This window comes from Oryza brachyantha, chromosome 2 (genome assembly GCF_000231095.2).
Source record: "Oryza brachyantha chromosome 2, ObraRS2, whole genome shotgun sequence".
NCBI classification, from domain to species: Eukaryota; Viridiplantae; Streptophyta; class Magnoliopsida; order Poales; family Poaceae; genus Oryza; species Oryza brachyantha.
In genome coordinates this window covers 18,871,221-18,890,603 of record NC_023164.2, presented here as the reverse complement: position 1 = coordinate 18,890,603, position 19,383 = coordinate 18,871,221, and the positions used below count along the sequence as shown (strand labels likewise).

At 41.8% G+C, this 19,383-nt stretch overlaps 3 protein-coding genes across 3 annotated transcripts; 1 reads left to right on the top strand and 2 right to left on the bottom strand.

The window, feature by feature from the left end:
- Nucleotides 1–2,174: 2,174 nt before the first annotated feature.
- On the bottom strand, nt 2,175–5,298 carry LOC102701057. The gene is made up of 4 exons (XM_006647504.3): nt 5,135–5,298; nt 4,655–4,767; nt 3,980–4,236; nt 2,175–3,558 (listed from the first exon to the last, which is right to left on the bottom strand). The coding sequence occupies exons 1-4, from the start codon at nt 5,162–5,164 to the stop codon at nt 2,741–2,743; spliced, it is 1,218 nt and encodes a 405-aa protein (XP_006647567.2). The 5' UTR covers nt 5,165–5,298; the 3' UTR covers nt 2,175–2,740.
- A 2,483-nt stretch (nt 5,299–7,781) lies between these two features.
- LOC121053594 (ATP-dependent Clp protease proteolytic subunit-like) lies at nt 7,782–9,052 on the bottom strand. Its single transcript, XM_040521170.1, has one exon. The coding sequence runs from the start codon at nt 8,887–8,889 to the stop codon at nt 8,002–8,004; it is 888 nt and encodes a 295-aa protein (XP_040377104.1). The 5' UTR covers nt 8,890–9,052; the 3' UTR covers nt 7,782–8,001.
- Nucleotides 9,053–14,214: 5,162 nt separating this feature from the next.
- LOC102718245 (UDP-glycosyltransferase 82A1-like) lies at nt 14,215–18,244 on the top strand (the record flags this gene model as incomplete). Its single annotated transcript, XM_006648799.3, has 2 exons — nt 14,215–14,713; nt 17,163–18,244. Coding segments are annotated over 2 exons (1,530 nt in total), but the record flags the coding sequence as incomplete, so codon positions are not given.
- Nucleotides 18,245–19,383: the final 1,139 nt, after the last annotated feature.

Here is a 19,383-nt window from a genome sequence, read left to right as displayed (position 1 = left end):
CAGAACGTGTTTATCCTAGATGGTTCAATTAATTTAATACTCTCTATTTCAAAATATAAGTGGTACAAGTTAATTTGTATTTTGACCATTAACACGCGTGGATAAATATGTACTCTTTCATAAAAGAAGTATTTGACATGAAAGTAATGTCAATCGTCGAATTTGCCTTGTGCTACACTTACGCAATATATATTTCTTATTATTTCTGTCCATTTGCTGTTAGAATATACAGTTAAAATCTTAAATTTTGCTAAACAGGGCTATTTATAGCCAGTTTAGAGCAAGTTTAATAGTATAGACAACTACTAGCTTCAACAATAGTTACCTACAAAACATTAATATATGGTCTCACATATCATACACACTAAGCGTCTTGGAGCCCGTGTTGTAGCTAGCTACAAATTAGTAGCCCACTACTCTCTCTCCTCTCTTTTCTCTTTTCTCTTTAAAATATGTTTATAGCTAGCTTACAGTCTACTATTGTACCTGCTCTTATAAGCCGAAGGCAAGTGACATGACCTAATTAAGGAACGCGAAATAATTTTGGTTAATGACCTCTATACTTCTACTCTCTCCGTTTCACGACGTAACACTTTTTAGTCTTTCTTAGATTAATATGAATTCTAATGGATCTAGCTAGACATATATATATAAATTATACATCTATTAATGGATGAATCTAAATAAGACTATCTTTTTTACGGTCCAAGAGCCAAAACTGAAAAATAAAAATAATAGTCATACAATAATTATAAAAGGTTCTAAAATTCAAATTTCGTTGCAACTTATGAGCCAATGAGAACTCAGTATAAAGAAAATCCAAAGCATCCTATATTTTGGAGAAACTTCAGTTTTAGTCGAAGTATCAGGATGCATTACCATGTTTTAAAGAAAAGTACCGTGAATCGATCGCTGAAACAAATGTTTCTTCGTGACACAAACCTTAGAATTGCATCAAATGCCGACGTCGATCACTTTTACTGGATATATTCAAGGATAAGAAGGCACTCAACAACTCATTTATTTCTCATGACTCACATGCTGGACCATTTCATAGATAATCATCATCCTCTCAAGATATCTCGTTAATTGTTGTTAATCTACTGCCGTATTAATCTATGATCTGATAAGGACAAAGGACAAACCCAACCGAACTCAGTATAATGTGTGACGTCGTTTTTTTTAAGATAAAGGAAGCTTTTATTTATCTAAAAAAATTATATCAAGATGATACAATCACTCGAAGACGACTTACTCTGCGTAACTAAAATGCACACTGTCCTCGTCCTACCACAAAGACAGTTTTTTTATGCCAGCACGTTGTTGAAGCGAGCTGACAGCAAACTTGCTTGTTCTCACAATAATTTGGTGGTTTGTTCCATTCCCAAATGAGTTGGCACTTGGCAGCTTAACTCACAGGAGGATAGATACTTCCTATAGTTATAAACTTTGATTGATTTGATGTTCTCTATCGATTGAATATTCAGGCCCAACAGAACGAGTATTCACTATTCAGCATGTTGCTACCAATCTGATATGGGGAACATGACAAGAATAAATCATAGAGATCATAAGATACAGCTAGGCTGCGTCCAAGCAAACTCAAAATCTTGAGGTTTCCCGGAGCAAACATTTGACCAGATTACATTTCTTGTTATCTTTTTTCTAAAGAGTAGTGTGTTATTTCAGATTCGTCAAGATAACCTGTCACCAGGCAAGCATGTTCCAAGGAAGAGCAGAGACACGTCTATCTGCATACAGCAATAGAAACACGGTTCACTGGAGTGCATAGTCAGCAGTCAACTTTGCATGATCTTCAGTGAAGCGGGAGTTGCAAGGAAGAAAGGGTAGCACGGCAAAGAAGGCAACAAGTAGAAACAAATTTTGGCCGTGCACTATAGCACGAGTTCAATTCAGGACAGATGACCACAAAAATGCTGGACTCGCATCATGATATTGACCAAACTTGAAGCAGCCCTACTAGGGCTACTCTTTGATGATCTGCCCAAGGAAGTCCCTAGATAAGAAAGACAGAATAATGTCATCCTTCATGTTTCAGATGTATGGATGGCTATAGCACCAAGGAGCTAATCTTTGTTTGACATACGATGAAAGAACTCAAAAACTTGCTAGGAATCCTTCAAGAAAACTCTAGTATTTGGCAGTCAAAGAAATAGTGAATCAATCCAATCAGAAACACAAGTTGCTTTCTTGCATGTACAAGAATGAAAAAAAAAAAGGCAGCAAAATGTCAGAATTCCTTTTTCCTTCAATGCACAAACTTATATTGATTTATAGCAATTGCAATGATAAGGTACAAATTTCGGAAACAAAATATTGAACCTTTCATGTAAGTATTTAAATGAGTACTTCAATAGCAAGTTAGCAACTGATAACCAAACTGGGTGAAACTTCAGCATATGACTCCTCATCAGGAATAGATCCATAAGCATTGTTGAATTATTTTCCTGTGAGATTATTGGGACGAAGAATACATAATTCCGAGGACAATGACCATGTAATTGGTAGTTTGTACTAGTATTCCATTCCTTGTGCGCTACAAAAGCCTTGTAAGGACAGTATACCGGAGGCACTCTACCAAAATGTTAACTAATGTCCAGGGGAGCATAATAAATAAAATTGTCATCTTAATTCAGGAGTTTACTCACTCCCTGGTGCAATTTGTGGGTCGAAACCAGAACAAAAAAAGTTAGAATTGTTAAAGTTAAGATGTGCAAAACTAGCTCCATCTTCTCTTATCCTCTTCTTCATCAACTGGTGTATACCACTCTGGTCGCTTCTTTGAGTTGCTGTACCGGTAGTTCAGGAAGAGCTCTTCATCACAAATGGACCTTGTACTCACCAGCACTAGCGTCTTCAGAACTGGAGACTCCCCAACCTTATTACCAGAACGCCCAGACTTGAACCAGAATGAACCAAATCGTTTCATTGTAATGGGCTCTTCTTCACCACCAAAAGTAATGTTAGGGATGTAGACTCTCATGTCCTTCTCTGTCAACGGAAAATCATATGGGCAGATCATGACATTGGGAGCTGTCCCTTTTGGTGGATGATTCGCGAAGTGACCAAAAGCGAGTGGGTTTCGTCGTTCAAGCACTTCCCTGAAGTTTTCACTGTGACCCTTCTTCAGAGGCTTGCTGAGCATCCTCCATGCCCGGTCAGAGTTGCTCTCTTGGCTTTTGGGTAGCGCTGCATTGTAATCTACCGAATCTGAGCCATACCATATTTCTCTGCTATCACCACCTAATTGCCATGGTTTAGCATCAATTATTGTTCCATCATACCTTGTGATCAGATAGTTGTTGCAAGCATCAATTCTTGGGTATCCAGGGATATATCGATAATAAGCAGGAGAATATATTAATCCAGGGTAGATGGCTAGGACAGCACCAGCATTAGCTTCTCCAGATAAGAACAGACCTTGCCCTGCATCTTTGTGAGGAATTTGTGAAGGCCTGATGTCAAGGGTGTATTGAAAGTGATCCCTAAATTTATTTGACAATTCAGTGCGAGTTAAAGGCCTGGTAGCAGGGACATCTGCACTGCAGAGTAAATAGATCAGAACTAAGCATCTTGGGATTCAACTGCTAAAAGGAAATATGAAATTGTGCTTCCAAACAAAGAAACAGCACACATATTTTGCTGGAAACATGGATACGAGGTTAGCATAATGGATATATTTATTTCTGCTTAACTAAGTAGTAAGTACCTGTCATATATGTGTAACCATATTATATTTTCTCTCTTTCCAATGAATGCCAGAGATTTGAAATGAAAATACAGGCAAATATATTGTGATTGTCATATTTAAACTCAAAAGTATGCTTTGATGCAGAAAAATGTCAAAAGTATCTAAGGTGCTAATGGCATTTATGCAAACAATATTTTGTCTGATACTATCATGTAAGTGCAGAACTGCGGATGTGACAATTGAATGCGTATAGTTAGAACAAATTACCTGGCTTGTTTGCAGATGCAACCTCTGTGCCAACAGCGAAACTCAATCCACTACGTCGAGGATGATTATTAGCTTCTGGAGCACCATTTTTTGTATCAGGAAGAAGAATGCTATCCATTGCTTGGCACATATTTGTAAGTTGATAGTGAACATTCTCCTGCACTTGCTTCTGCTGCTCAGAAACAGAAGCTTTGCTAGCCATATCAATAATCTCCTCTGCATCCTTCTCTTCAGCATTATCCCCCAAACGGTAATAGCTGAGCACACATTGAAAAGAACTTAGGAAAATGGTCATATTCAAAGAGATGTTGAAAGGCTGTGGTAAACTAAAATTTCAAACATAGTAATAATAATTAATAAAACATATATTTAGTGGGATGATCTGCCAATTGCTGATAAGAGAAGGGTTTAAAAGATGCACATTTCTAACCAATGGGTTGAACAACTAGGAGATCAACACTGTGTAGCATCTAAACTATGAGAATCCAATGACCACCTTAATGGGATTGTATTGCTTATTGGAGATTTACAATGTTAAACTAGATTTGCAATATCGGTTTCAATTGTCCATTTACAGTAATACAAAAACTAGACGCCGCATGCACACAACAAGATATCCACAACGGCACAATACAGTGAAAGGGAACAGGTCTGTTTCTTCAGATATTGGCAAACCTGGTGTAGAGAAATAAACGATTTACATCAGCTTCGAACTGAAGGTGCCTTGGATCTCGTGCAAAAATTGGACTCTTAGCAAACATTGGATTCTTGGCAAGTGTTTTGACGGCCTGGAAATGCATCAGTTAATGAATTAAAAACAAAATAAAATACCGACAATGGAGGAAATCATAATGTTGTTCGATGGGACAAGCACTGCTCTCATTTGGGTCGGCATTAGACGGAGCTTGGGGGAAATCAAGCATACATCAACTGATCAACGTAGCAAAGTGCATTTTTTTCCCAACGATGGAGAGCAAGTGAGCGACTGAGGTAAGAGTTGCTAAAAAGTAAAAACAATCAAATGCCACCAAATCCCCACAAGATAGAGAAAAACCCGCACGGTGCTTCTCTCGCTTGCGTAAGGGGGAATCGGGAGCAGATCGGGATCCGGCGATGGTTTTGCGGGGATGTAAACGGAGGCGAGAAGAAGCGTACCTCTTGGAACCTGTTGAAGAGGAAGGCCATGCCGGCTTGGCTTGGCTGGCGGTGGCCGCCGCTGGCTGCTCGCTTGTTTGGTCGGGCGGGCCGGCCGGAGCGAGAAGAGCCGGGCACACGCCGGCCGGCGTAGCGGTGAGGTGGAAGGCTTCGGGAATCGGGCGGCGGCGGGCGAGCGAGCGATCAGTCCAGCAGCGGAGGTGGGAGAAGAAGGGTTTCGGCCTCGGAACTTTGGGCCGGGCCATATCTTCAGCCCATTAGAGGCCTTGGTAGATAGATGATTACCACTGTTTGGGCCGGCTATGCATTTTTGTCCTTTTTTTCTCTTCTTCGAGGTTGCTAAAAACAGTCGAATGATTTGAAATCAGCTGGATTTCGGTCAAATTTCGCACCGTAAATCCAAATTTTGACGGAGATGGGGAGAAAGGCATAGGGCATAATCTTTTCCTAGGGACTCCAATATTAAAATACAGGAAAAGTGTGCAACTTGTTTGGATGCTTCATACTGAAACTATAGTATTTTGGGAGATAAAGTTAAGAAAAGTTTTCCACGACTCCATGAGGTCCAAGCTCATGTTAGGAATCCTCTAAAATCCCATGGATTAGATAAACCATTCCATAGGAATCTCAAAATGCCCATTCATTTGTTTCGAAGGAACACAGAGGGAAAAAATAGACACATTTTTCATGGATTTCGGTCCTACAAAAATCCAAGCATCACCAGCAACCATTCTGTTTTCTGCTGGTTTACATGACAATGTTCATGTTCTTCCCCTGATCGATGCTTTTCTTCTTTCCATTCGTGCTCCACGTATGTCTTGTCTTGAGTACCGCGAAGGCATAACTTCTTCGAAAGACAATTAACCTCTGGTAAGTGCTCCGATGGTGAAATTGTTAAGTGCTATTGTGTTATGCTCCGATGATGATTGATGAAACTTCTCTGAAGGACGCGTTCCATGAACATGGTGATGGGCTGATGGCCTCAACAAACTATAAGTGTCCAGTGCGAAAGGCTGTAGTAACCAGACATTGGATTAAAGAAAAACATTTTTAACAGCGCGAAAGGCCTACCCAAAACCAAAATGAATCAGATAAATACACACGAAAGGAATTTTGTAAATACTACTACCTTTGTAACTCAAATGAATCTCCGAAGTTACAAAAAGCATCAGAATATGTGGCATTTCCTCGGTTACCACATGGCAGAATATGTGGCATTTCCTGGTGGTATTTTGGGACGGAGGTCACCATGGCATGAACCAGTGACAAGATCTGAGGCAATTGCATCAGAATACATGGCTTTTCCTCAGTTACCCACCCTTGCAGAATTTTCCGTCTCGTCCAAATGTATTCGTATGCAAAATGCTTACCTCAATGCAACTTAACGCGTGATCCAATCATTCAGATTGGAGAGGAAGAAGCGATTGGGAAAATTCTGCTTTGCAATTCATATGAAGCTCTCAAGTTACAAAAAGCATCAGAGTGTGGATCCATCCCTGTTAACCCCAATTATCCATACATTGAAGACAATCCACGTTTGTCATTTGGTCTAGCTCATATGCAGCTCATAGCTTATACCTTATCTATACTCCTATAAATATTAGTGGTGGTGATGAATCTGCCCTCTACTCGACCACCAACTCCCTCGTACTTTTTAAAAGAAAAAATAACTAAGACTTATATATCAAAATATTTTTATTAGCTCTACTTTAATAATATGCTAATGATATTTTTTTTAATAAAATCCCGTTGCAAAGCATGGGCAATATATCAAAATATTTTTATTAGATCTACTTTAATAACATGCTAATGATATTTTTTAACAAAATTCCGTTACAAAGCATGAACAATATGCTACTAGTAAACTACATAAGCACATAAGTGCAACATATTGACCATATAATAGTGAATGTTACAAAAATCTGCAAGTTTATAGTATATCACTATTCTGTAACTCGGCGTGTTTTAACTACTGTAAGATTATCAGTATCTTTCCTAGTCTCCTAAGAACCGAAAATCAAATGATTATTCCCTAGTACAAGCCCTATTTGATTACTCCTGGACTCCTGGACAATGTCCAGAACTTGCTCAAGGTTGAAGAACCTAGTGATAAAAATACTAGTACTATTGGTTACATGGAGTGCCAAGTGCCAACTCAAAACTTAACCAACACAAATTGTTTATCTACTACTATATGTTTGTCAAATCTTCTAGTATCCGTTTATAAAATCTTCAATCTGTAGTCAGCTTACATGTTCAAATCTTCTATCTGTTTGTCAATGGTAAAACATACAATTCTCTTTAAGTTTTACTCCCTCCGTTTCACATTGTAAGACGTTTTGGCATGCCTAGATTAATCTATTGATGAATATATATTGTTTATATATATATATGCCTAGATTCATTAGCATTCATATAAATCTAGACAATACTAAAATGTCTTACATTCTGAAATAGAGGTAGTATTTACTAGTAGATGGTTTTCTTGGAAATCAATTATGCCAGCCATCTCTGAACACTATGCCCATATATGACAGCCTAACAAACAATTCTGCATAAGTAAACTTTGTGCAGAAAGCAAAAATAATGCCTTCGCGTGGAATTCGTAGCTGACATAGAACCACACAAAGAACCTTACGAAGAGTACTAATCAGTATTTCCGGAATAAAATTTCCTTAAGATTTTTGCAATAAATATCAGCAATAGCTCTGCTCAATTCAGGCAATGAAGACAACATGTGGGGAACCGAACGCATCGGCAACCAGAATAACAAGTTAAGTTTTATGTAGTATAAGAACTGAACCTTAGATCTAACAACAACAACATGGCCATTGGACACGAAAAGGTTTCACCTTTCTGACCACCGCTCACACCGCGGAGGGCTCCTCGACATCTCTGCCCCTTCCGCCGACGCCGCCGCTGTGGATAGGCAGGTCAACGCCACCACCGACGCCCTCGGGCACCAGGGAAGCGGGGCGGTTCTCAATGACCTCGTCGATGAGCCCCCAGTCACGAGCCTCCTCAGGGTCCATGAACAGATCGCGCTCCATGCACTGCTCGATTTTGTCGATTTCCTGCCCGGTGTGCTTCTGGTAGATCTTGTTGAGGCGGTCACGCAGCTTGAGAATCTCCTTGGCCTGGATGGCGATGTCGGTGGCCTGGCCCTGTGCCCCGCCGGAGGGCTGGTGAATCATGACCCGCGCGTTGGGCAGCGCCCTGCGCTCCCCGCGGGCGCCGGCGGCGAGCAGGAGCGAGCCCATGGACGCGGCCTGGCCGATGCAGAGCGTGGTGACGGGGCAGCGGATGTACTGCATGGTGTCGTAGATCGCGAGCCCCGCCGTGACGACGCCCCCGGGGGAGTTGATGTAGAGGTGGACCGGCTTGAGCGGGTTCTCGGACTCGAGGAAGAGCAGCTGCGCGACGACGAGGGAGGCGGTCTCGTCGGCGATTGGGCCGTGGATGAGCACGATCCGCTCCTTGAGCAGGCGCGAGAAGATATCGTACGCCCGCTCCCCGCGCGAGGTCGTCTCGATGACCATGGGCACCAGCCCGAACGCCTGGTGCGACGAGTACCCCGCCGGCTGCTGCGGCGGCTGGTACGGCGCGGGCGACGACGAGAAGAACGCCCGCGGCGGGGGCACGGCCGCCGCCAGCCGCCGCAGCGCGGGCCCCTGCCCGGGCCTCGCCCTGTTCCTGGGCGAGAGGGCCGGGAGCGGCGAGGCGGAGGCCAGGTGCGCGAGAGCGGTGGGCGTCATGGCTGCCGCTGCCGGATTGGATTCGAGGCGAACGGCGGAGGAATGGAAATCTGGGGACGAGATGGTGAGGCAGCCAAGTTATAACGAGGAACGGATAGGGCGAGAGGGGAGAGAAGTCGAGACGGTGCGCCTCGGCTTGGATCTTTTTTCTCGGTGGAGTGGTGGGGTTGGTGTTCTTTTTCCTGCGGTGGCTTGTCGTCTTGGGCCTTGCTTGTGTGGCAAGAAAGAATTAGGCCCATATGAATAGTAGATGCTCGTTGCGTTCATGGATTTGATCCTCTTGATGTTGTTTTGTTTTGTTCCGTCAGGTTCGGAGTATGATGGATTGCTCACAAGTTCAGACTTCAGATTTCAGGCTGCAGCTATCTAGTAGTAGTGTCGTGTTAGTACTGTGCACCCTGTGCATGCAGTTTCAACTTGAGTTACCGAGATTGTTGTGGAGCGGCAGGCATAGTAGCCAGACGGAGATTGTTCGGTCCGGCGTGCGTACACACAGTGTTGTGCAACACAAGCAAGTTTTAAGCTAACCCCTTTCCCGTTGAAATCCATTCCCTTCACCTTATCTTCGGTCGCCATGAGAGATCGACGGCCGGCACCGCTCCAAGTCGGCAGGGGAGTCCCTTTGGTCGAGAAAGCGCGGCACCTCGTGGCTCGGAAGCCTGCGATGTGGCAGGAGTGGGCGAGTGGCGGCGGCTGTACGGCGCGAAGCTGATGCGTGAAAGGCGGCTCCTCTCACTTTGGATTTTCTCCGACTCTAGGGTGGTGTTTGTTTCTGAACTTATTTTAAGTCGCTAATCACATCGGATTTTTAACATTAATTTAAAATATTAAATATAGATTAATAAAAAATTAATTTCATAAATGAGAGCTAATCCGTAAGACGAATTTTTTAAGCCTAATTAATCTATAATTAGCAAATGTTTACCGTAGCATCATATAGGTTAATCATAGATTAATTAGGTTTATTAGATTCGTCTCACGAATTAGTCTAAGATTATAGATGGATCTTATTAATAATCTATATTTAATACTTTAAATAAATGTCCAAACATCCGATGTGATATGGACTGAAAAGTTTAGCCACATCTAAATTTAATTGGCGCTCCTCCCTGCCTGCGGGTGAGGTGAGGCTGTGGGCCCGCCAAGGTGACACCGCCGTCCCCATGCACACTCCTAGTCCCATTTTTTAGTATATGCATTTCATTATAAATTAAGATTTAAATTTTAAACTTTAAATTATATATATATATTGAGGTTTTTTATCACGGTTTATTTTTTAATTCCTAAGAACACGTATATAAAAATATTTTTTGTAAATTATTTTTTATTTTTAAAAATGTTGTTTAGTTTTTTCCCGCCGAATAATCACCCCTCCAACTCCTAGCTGGGATAAAGTAGCAGCCCTATTTTTCTCTTCCACATATTTTTATAAGCCAATATTTAAATTTTTTACTTTAAATTTAAAGTAAATTGTACAATTATTTATTCTATTTTATTTTTATTTTTTAGTCTTGGTTTTAATTCTAGATAATTAAAAACACATATATAAAAGCTACAGTTATAAATTATTTTTATTTGTAAATATGTTGTGTGCTTTTTTTCAGGGCTTCTGTCTGCCGCTAGCTTGTCCGCTACGGCGATTTCCGGCCAGTTGTGCAGCTACTTCACCGCCTTGCAGCCAGAGAAACAGGTCAGTTTTTTTTTTCTCTTGGATATTTTTCAGAAAGCAGAACAAACAAGCTGCTAGGATGGCACGGCCGTTCCATCTCTTCTTCGGTTCTTCCCGGGACGGATTTAATGAGAGGCATGGCTCAAACATCAACTACCCGTTAAATTTATTGGAGCTTCTATAAAGACCCTATAAAATTTTAGGGTAAAGATACCCGTTAAATCTATTGGAGCTCCTACAAAGACCCTACAAAATTTTATGGCAAAGATCAATAGAGAGAGCTAAAACTCTATCTAGGCTAGGCCGCATTCGTTTGCCCCGATAAGTTAACTTACCCTCTCGTTCTCCACGCGTATGCTTTTCGAATAGCTAAACGGTGTATTTGTTGCAAAAAAAATATAGGAAAGTTGTTTTAAAAAATCATATTAATCTATTTTATATTTTTTTAATAATTAATAATTAGTTAATCACGTACTAATCTATTACTACGTTTTCCATGCCAAGGATAAGTTAACTTACACCCTCGAGCCGAGCGTGGCCCTAGCTTATTTAGAACCCTTATCTCCACTACACTGGACATGGTCACCTGTGACGGGCCCAAACTCTCACCTGTGACGGTTTTGACCATGGTCAGTGATCAGTGGTCACTGGTGAGTGGAGTCACCTCTGACGGGTAGAAAGCCGTCAGAGGTGACTCCCACCTCTAACGAGTGTATATTTGTCCGTCCGTCGGAGGTGTTCATCGTCGGTACCATTAGGCCAGTTAGGACCCGTCATAGGTAACTCACCTGTGACGGGCCCAAAGAGTAGCACCCGTCACAGGTAACACACATGTGATAGTTCGTTAGTGAAAACACGTCAGAGGAGATAGTACCTATGATGGATTTTACTATAGACCCGTAAGTGAAGAGTTAAATTAAAAAAAAAAGCTAAAAATTGGCTAGCCTCAGGATTCGCTAGCCATGCCCTCTGAATACACAGATACATGACAGTAAAAAAATTATAAGCATAGCTAGTCGTAGACTTTCATTAGGCATTCATAAATCACAAAAAATAATCACATTTCCAATCATTTAAACACAAAACAAAATCATAAAAAACATCACAACCACGTTCATCTAGCCAAAGAACAAAATTACTTCACATTCACAATCATTTGGGCACAAAACAAAATCAAAAAAAATCATCACCACTGTCAGATCTGGCGGTTAGGGCCCGGATCCGCCCAGGAGCTCCAAATCCGGCCGACGCATGCAAGCTTGGGCCGGTGGAGGCGTAGGCGGAGACGCGGGTGGTAGTAGAGGCGGCGGAGCCCACGGGTGGTGGCGTAAGCGGCGGCCGGAGGTGGAGGGCTCTGCCATCAGGCCGCCGCCGCCTTTCCTCCAGTCGTTGGTTGCCACCACGCCACGGCTCCAGATCCGTCTGATCCCACCGCACCTCCCCTCCCGCCCCTGCCGGATCTATTGGAGGGAGGGCGCCGCCGCCCCTCCCGCCCCTGCTTGGCCGCCGCTCACGCACATAGAGAGGGAGAGATAGTGAAATGGGGAATGGGAGAAAGAACCGAGAGAAATGGGGGAGAGAACCGAGAGATCGGCCGATCTTATCTCCTCCTGTTGTGGGCCCCGCTGGGAGAAAATAAAATATCCTCCCTCACCTTAAACGGGTGAGAGCTTAAACCCGTTTGAGGTGAGTAAACCTCATCTCTAACGGGTCCCGCTAGGAGAAAATATAATCTCCTCCCTCACTGTTATGACTTCATCTGTAACAGGTCGAAAAACAAATCGTCACAGGTGGCGGCCCATCACCTGTGACGGCTTATAATGTTGTGGCCCGTCACAGGTGAGGGGATATGAGGGGATACCAGTGACGGATTAGTCGGGAAATCCGTCACTGAGTCATCTCTGACGGTTTTTTTCTTTAAGACCGTCACAGATGAGGGAATACCTGTGACGGGCTGTGGCCGGATGGCTCACCGATGACGGCAAACCGAATGACCCGTCAAAGGTAACCGGCATCTCTGACCAATCCTTAGATCCGTCACTATTATCCCGTCATATATGTAGGGTTCTAACGTAGTGCTCGCTGGTTAGGTCCGTCGCTGGTTCTTCCTCTTTACAGGTGAAAGCTAAGCTCGCAAGTTTGATTTTTGCACTTTCTTGCCTCGGTCGCTCTATCCAACTTTTCGGGCTGTTTGCCGTATTTTTCTTTTTTTTTCTTTTAGAATTAAGGCCATGTTTATTACTCCATGAGTCATGCTAGTACCACCAATTTATGGGCTTTCGGATACCGTGACTTCTACCACAAGAGAAAGTCCATAATACCTCTATAGAGCGAGATTTGATTTACCTCGCTTAACCACAAAATCAGTTATCCCTCATTTACCTCGCTCAACCATGACATTTTGGTGAAGTCACCGTCCTTGAATACTTTAACTACCGGCCTTTGTCATTTGACTTATAATAATCTAGCTAGAACTATTTAACTCAATAATCTAGAATATAATAATTCATAAATAAAATAAACAAGAGCTAAGTTGTTGATTAGATGGCTGCTTAGGTGCTAGCTATGTAGCTACTCCCTCTGTTCCAAATTCCAAAACCATTTTTAGAATTCAAATTTTATACTATATATAAGTATGTCTATAAGGTAACACATGATTTTAAACATTATAATGATTACAGAGCCAATAAGATACATAGGAAGGAAATCTAATCAATTCAAAATTTAAAAATTGACCACTAAATTAATTAAAGGAATTTTTTTTATATCTACTTAGGTCGTGTTCGGCTATGACGGTTAGATATCCAAATTCTTTAGTTTTTCACGCGCACGCTTCTCAAATTGCTAAACAATGGTTTTTTTAAAAAAATAATTTATAGGAAAGTTGCTTTAAAATACCATATTGATCTATTTTTAATTTTTTATAATTAATAATTAATTATTTACTAATGTATTATTTTTTTTTGCCGGAAAACCTGCCCAAAAACATTACAAACCAACGTGGCCATAGTTTATACTAAATAACTAGAAATAATTAATTATATTTTAGACCAGTATATAATATATCATATTAAAATTGTGCATAGTCAACTGGGACAACATGCTATCTGCTATATAATTATATGTAACAGATTTGTGTATGTAACAATTTATTGTATGCGTAATATATAGCTACAGATCGGTCTATTAAACCATCTGTTAAATCAACCACCGTCACCTTCTCTCCCGCTTGTCCGTCATCAGGTGCGTGTGGTGCATGGTATCAGGCTATCAGCAATTCAGCACACCGTTTCGACGATAACTCTGTATCAGCTGATGGACAACCGTGTCGTCAGGTGCTTGCTGCTGATAAGAATGGAGAGCGTTTACTTTGCGTTAAGAAATGACAAGATATAACATGCGTTTAATTAAACGAATGTCAAAACGGGCTAGAAAACCAGCTGGCAAAATAAAGGCTAGCTTGCCCCTCCCAAGCGCCGCGCGCCGCGCCCCCGGCCCCTCGACCGATCGATCTTTTAATTCCTCAGACACATCACGTTGCGCGAGTCCACGCATCCATTCCGGTTCGATCCAGTCTTCCCACCACGCACGACGCGATCGAAGCTAGCGTAGCGATCGCCGCCGCCGGCATGGGCGTGGGCGTGGGCGTCGGCGACGTCGACGGCGCCGCCGCCTTCGTCCTCCTCGTGCCGTTCCCGGCGCAGGGCCACGTTACGCCGATGCTCCACCTGGCGCGCGCCCTCGCCGCGCGCGGCGTGGCGGCCACCGTCGTCCTGCCCGACTTCGTGCACCGCCGCGTCGCCGTGCAGGCCGGCGCCCGCGGCGTGGCGCTCGCCTCCTTCCCCAGCGGTGTCGTCGCGGACGGCGACGGCGACACTGCCCCGTGCTTCGCCAGCATCGTGCGGGCCATGGAGCACCACGTGCCGGCGCACCTGGAGCGCGTGCTCACGCGCGACGACGGCGGCGCCCTGGCGCTGCCAGGAGGACGCCGCAGGGCCGCGTGCGTCGTCGTCGACGTGCTGGCTTCGTGGGCCGTGCCGGTGGCCGCGAAGTGCGGCGTGGAGGCGGTGGGGTTCTGGCCGGCGATGCTGGCGAGCTACCGCGCCGTGGCGGCCATACCCGAGCTTATTGACAAAGGGTTCGTCTCAGAATACGGTACTCGCTTCTACACGTACGCCCATATGCATCCATTTTCTGCTTTTTCTTCTTCAACCTATTAATTTCGATTTTCGATCGATAATACAGTAGCATAGGGAGTTTACAACTGTTAGAGTACGGTATCATATTTTAGAACGAAATGATCTTTGTAAGGTACCAAATATGATATGTTAACAGTATTAGATCTATTATCAAAGTAGTACCAGTTAATACTCAGTTGGTACCGATACTAGAATGATATCGAGGGATAACCTATCGGCAACAATTGATACCATGATACACGTCGATACTAAGATAATAGTCTAAAATTAAGTAAATAATATCTTAAAATATATCAATTCTAATAAAGACAAATTGAAAAATGAAAAAAATAAAAAAAAATCCTTACAAGATAATCAATGCCTATGTAGTTTTGTGCTCCGGATCACGATCCTACGTGTTCCAAACCAAAAGATAGAAACAAGAAACATACATATGCACCACGTGGATATAGTTTGTCATGGTCTAACCATAAGAACTGATATATGTTTACGTGGTTTGATTGCATCCTGGTTGACATAAAATGCCAATGACTCATGAACGCATCCTAAATGAGCCACTTAAGACACCATGCATCCTACAGCCATAGGAGTAAAGAGAAGCTCACGACTAAACAACGTACCACGTGAGCGATCCATCCCACAACGCTCATGCATGAATTTGAAAAGGAAATTAAACATGAAAATGGTAAAAGTACACAGGTTAATACGCCAGAATTTTAATGGGTTATTTAATGTCCGTCTGGCATTGTGGTGGACTATAATAAATATCATTTCTGCAATTAATGACTTTTGAATTATGATAAAGACACATCATAACATAGCGTTGAAACAGCAATAAACTAGCTAGCCCTGTTCTTTAGTGAAGATTCGGTGAGATTTTACACAGCACGAAAAAAACGAGGTGGTCCGGCCATTAACACATGATTAATTATAGTTTTTTTCTGCTTTTATTCAAAATACACATTGTTTAGTAATAGTAGTTTGCAAAGTCTTATATATTATATAAAGTTGACTACTATTATAATCTTTAGTAAAAAGAAAATGTTTTTAACATCATCATAGTTTTCAAAATACTATTTTGATCTTTTTTTTCAAAATTAAAAAACCCAATAGTGTAGCCATATATAAAATGTAGTTTTGAAGTAAATCACGCGTGTAATTTTCCTACATCTAATCAAATATTTAATGTGATATATATTGATGTTCGAAGTTTGTAAAGTTTGACTTGGAACTTGTCTAAAATGGCATGTGTTTTGTGACATGAAGAGTACTAATTAGCACAAAATGGTAGGTTATGAAGTCAAAATGTTAGCATGCCTTATTTAACGGTACTAGCCGCTCACAAATATACTATAGTACCAAAGAGGTACCGTAAAAGACTTTTAAAAACACAGATCGGATTTTTAAAAATGCATTCCGTACGGAGACAGTTCATAGAAGAATACAAGGTATGCCAGGTCTTTGAGAACTTGAGATGTGTTCAACTCACCACGTTTGTTCACTTGTAATTATTTTGGTAGCCTTATTAGCAATCTGTATACCGTACGTGTCTTTGTTTTTCAAAGCAACGTTCAATATTGCTCTAACCAACTTAATTATTATATCATTATATATATCTGCTCTCGATCTTTTTGTTTGTCAGAATAGTCTCTCGGCCATGTGCCCATGTGATCAGTTCTTTTATCTGATAATGGAAATAAATTTCAACACTTCAGCTCGAGAGTTTTAGCCATAAACTATCATAAGCCAAAATTTGAATAATCATCTTAAATTTAGAGTTGATTTGAGAGATTTTTTCACCAAAGTTTATTTTTTGGTCTTACTTTTAGCTCGCTAAAAATACGCACATGAAAGTTTTATTTACAAATCATTTTCTTTTATAAATATGTCGTTTGGCCAAGCAATGGCATCCTACAAAAGTTTACCGGTTAAAGTTGTAACATACCAAATTAGGAAAAAAAGTCGATATTGTATATATTAGAAAATATTAAAAACTTTAGTTTATTAAGGGGTGATTGTTTGAACTTTTTTAGAAAAAAATAATATATTTGTAAACGAAAATTAATTTGTAAATAAAACTTTTATATACTTGTTCTCGTCAATCTAAAATCTAATGTTGAAACATAAACAACAATAAAAATACCTCAAAATCAATTTTTAAGGTTAAAAATTCAAGTTTTTGCTTATAAGAGAAGTGATGGGGCCGTAAATCTCTATCCATGGTTAGAGAATACTTGCACCATCGTACTCTGAAAAGTATGGCAATGCCGTAATGCCGTATATATGCAACACTTCTTTATCTTCATGGTCATGGTACTTTTGTAGTTGTGCCCCTATTCAGTTTACTGCTGTGATTAGGGTTACAGATTAACACCTTCAATCTAACGTTTTCCTTTCGGAAACAGGCATTCCCATATTGGCGAACGGATTCAACGAAGACCAGAGCAAAGTAAAAGCAAACCTCCATGCTGAAATCATCAGTTTATTCCCTGCACAACTAGAGCTAAGCACCAAAGATTTGCCATGGCTCGTCGGTGACGCAGCGACCCAGAAATCAAGATTCACCTTCTGGCTCCGCACAATGGAGCGTGCGAGGAGCCTCCGCTGCATCCTCGTCAACTCCTTCCCCGGCGAGGCCCCCGGCGGCGGCGTCGACGTCTACCACGACCAGCAACAGCCATTGCAGCACCCGCAAATCCTCCCAGTCGGACCATTGCTAGCCAACGTCGTTCTTGATCGCCCAAAAGAGAACAATAACCTGCAGCGCTCGCCACTGAACAACACTGGCGGCATGTGTCAGGCAGACAGAACCTGCGTGGAGTGGCTCGACCAGCAGCTTCCCGGCTCGGTGACGTACGTCTCGTTCGGGACCTGGGTCGCGCCGATCGCGCCGGCCGAGATCACCGAGCTGGCCGCCGGTCTGGAGGCCACCGGCCGGCCTTTCCTGTGGGTCCTCAAGGACGACCCGTCATGGCGAGCCGGCCTCCCCGCCGGGTACGCGGAGGCCATATCCATCTCCGGCCACGGCAAGATCGTGGCATGGGCGCCTCAGGACGACGTCCTCGCGCACGGCGCCGTCGGGTGCTACCTCACGCACTGCGGCTGGAACTCGACGCTGGAGGCGATACGGCACGGCGTCCGCATGCTGTGCTACCCGATGGCGGGGGACCAGTTCATCAACTGCGCGTACATCGTCAGGGTGTGGGAGATTGGGTTCCGGCTGGGCAGCACCAACCGAGGCGAGGTGGAGCGTTGCGTCGGGAGGATCATGGAAGGCGAGGACGGGAGACGGCTGCAGGAGAAGATGGACGAGCTGAGGGAGAGGGTTATGGCGGGTGAGGCAAGCTCAAGCTGCGTTGCAAAGAGGAATATCGAGGCTTTCGTTGATGGTATCAAGGGGCCAAGGCTGGGTTTGTTTTGGGATAATAAATATTGATACTCGATAGATCTCTAAAGACTATTAATTCGTATGAAATAAAAAAAAGTACTCCCTCTATTTTACTACTATATTATAACTCACTTTAGAATTTCCTTTTCAAATTTGACTATGCTGATAGAAGTAATGAAATAGCACCTACCACACTAAGGCCGTGTTTTTTTTTCTTTTGTTAACTAAATCAGATTCTCTCGTTTTTCGTATTGACGTTTTTCAAACGGTTAAAGTATGTATTTTTTATTAAAAAATATTTATAGAAAAGTTGCTTTAAAAATTATATTAATCAATTTTCAAGTTTTTTAAGCTAATAATTAACATATAGTAATCCACCGGAGTGTTTCCGCGCTAGTTAGTTCACACTCCAACAAACCCAGCCTAAATTAGCTTTATTAAACATATTTATATTGTATGTTTATTTTATGTTAAAAATATTCTTTTTCTATAAATTTGATCAAAATTATTGATTTGGGATAAACCCAAAATAATTTTAATATAAGACAGAGAGCGTATATATTTTATGAGTGCTATAACAACTTGTGTCATGCCGTTGACTCGTTTGCTTAAATAAAGATCTTCTTACTTAAGGATGAAGATGTCCATTTCCACCGTGCATGCTTCACATAGGCATATTATTATGTTATTCCACAGTATATGTTCATCTGTGCCTTTTGTGTTGCGATATATACTCAAGATTAATTGGTATAATCACAATTAACTCAGATTTATGTTTTTTATTCCCATCAGTTATGTGACCAACACAAATACGGTAGGGCACTATGGTTGTATTGTTCCTTTTTAAATGAAAGATTATAAAGTAATTTTACGGTCCTTGAGAAGTGACCATGAGGTACCTAGGTAATAGGAGGTACTAAATTTTACATTAAAATTTTGGTACCTCTCAGTAACTACTTAAAGACTGTAAAATTGCTCAAGATTATATTTTTATAGTTATTTAATAATATAAATAATAAAATTAACTAGCGTAAAATTGAAAAAATACTTTAGAAAGGTGAGATGGTGTACTTTTATTGAAACTTTTTTAAAACATACAACATTTAGCAGTTCGAGAAACACGCATATAAAAACCGATAAATAATGTAGAAAGAAATAAGCTAAAAAAAAGAACACAATACTATCGACTATGCGGGTTTGAATCGAAACAAGAGTTAAACACAATCGGGAAGTACAGT

Coding starts and splice junctions, on each gene's coding strand:
- LOC102701057 (XM_006647504.3), bottom strand. CDS start 5,164: ATGGCCTTCCTCTTCAACAGGTTCCAAGAG. Junction 4,237..4,654: donor CGTTTATTTCTCTACACCAG/GTTTGCCAATAT, acceptor ATGTGTGCTCAG/CTATTACCGTTTGGGGGATA. Junction 3,559..3,979: donor TGCATCTGCAAACAAGCCAG/GTAATTTGTTCT, acceptor TCTGCAGTGCAG/ATGTCCCTGCTACCAGGCCT.
- LOC121053594 (XM_040521170.1), bottom strand. CDS start 8,889: ATGACGCCCACCGCTCTCGCGCACCTGGCCTCCGCCTCGCCGCTCCCG.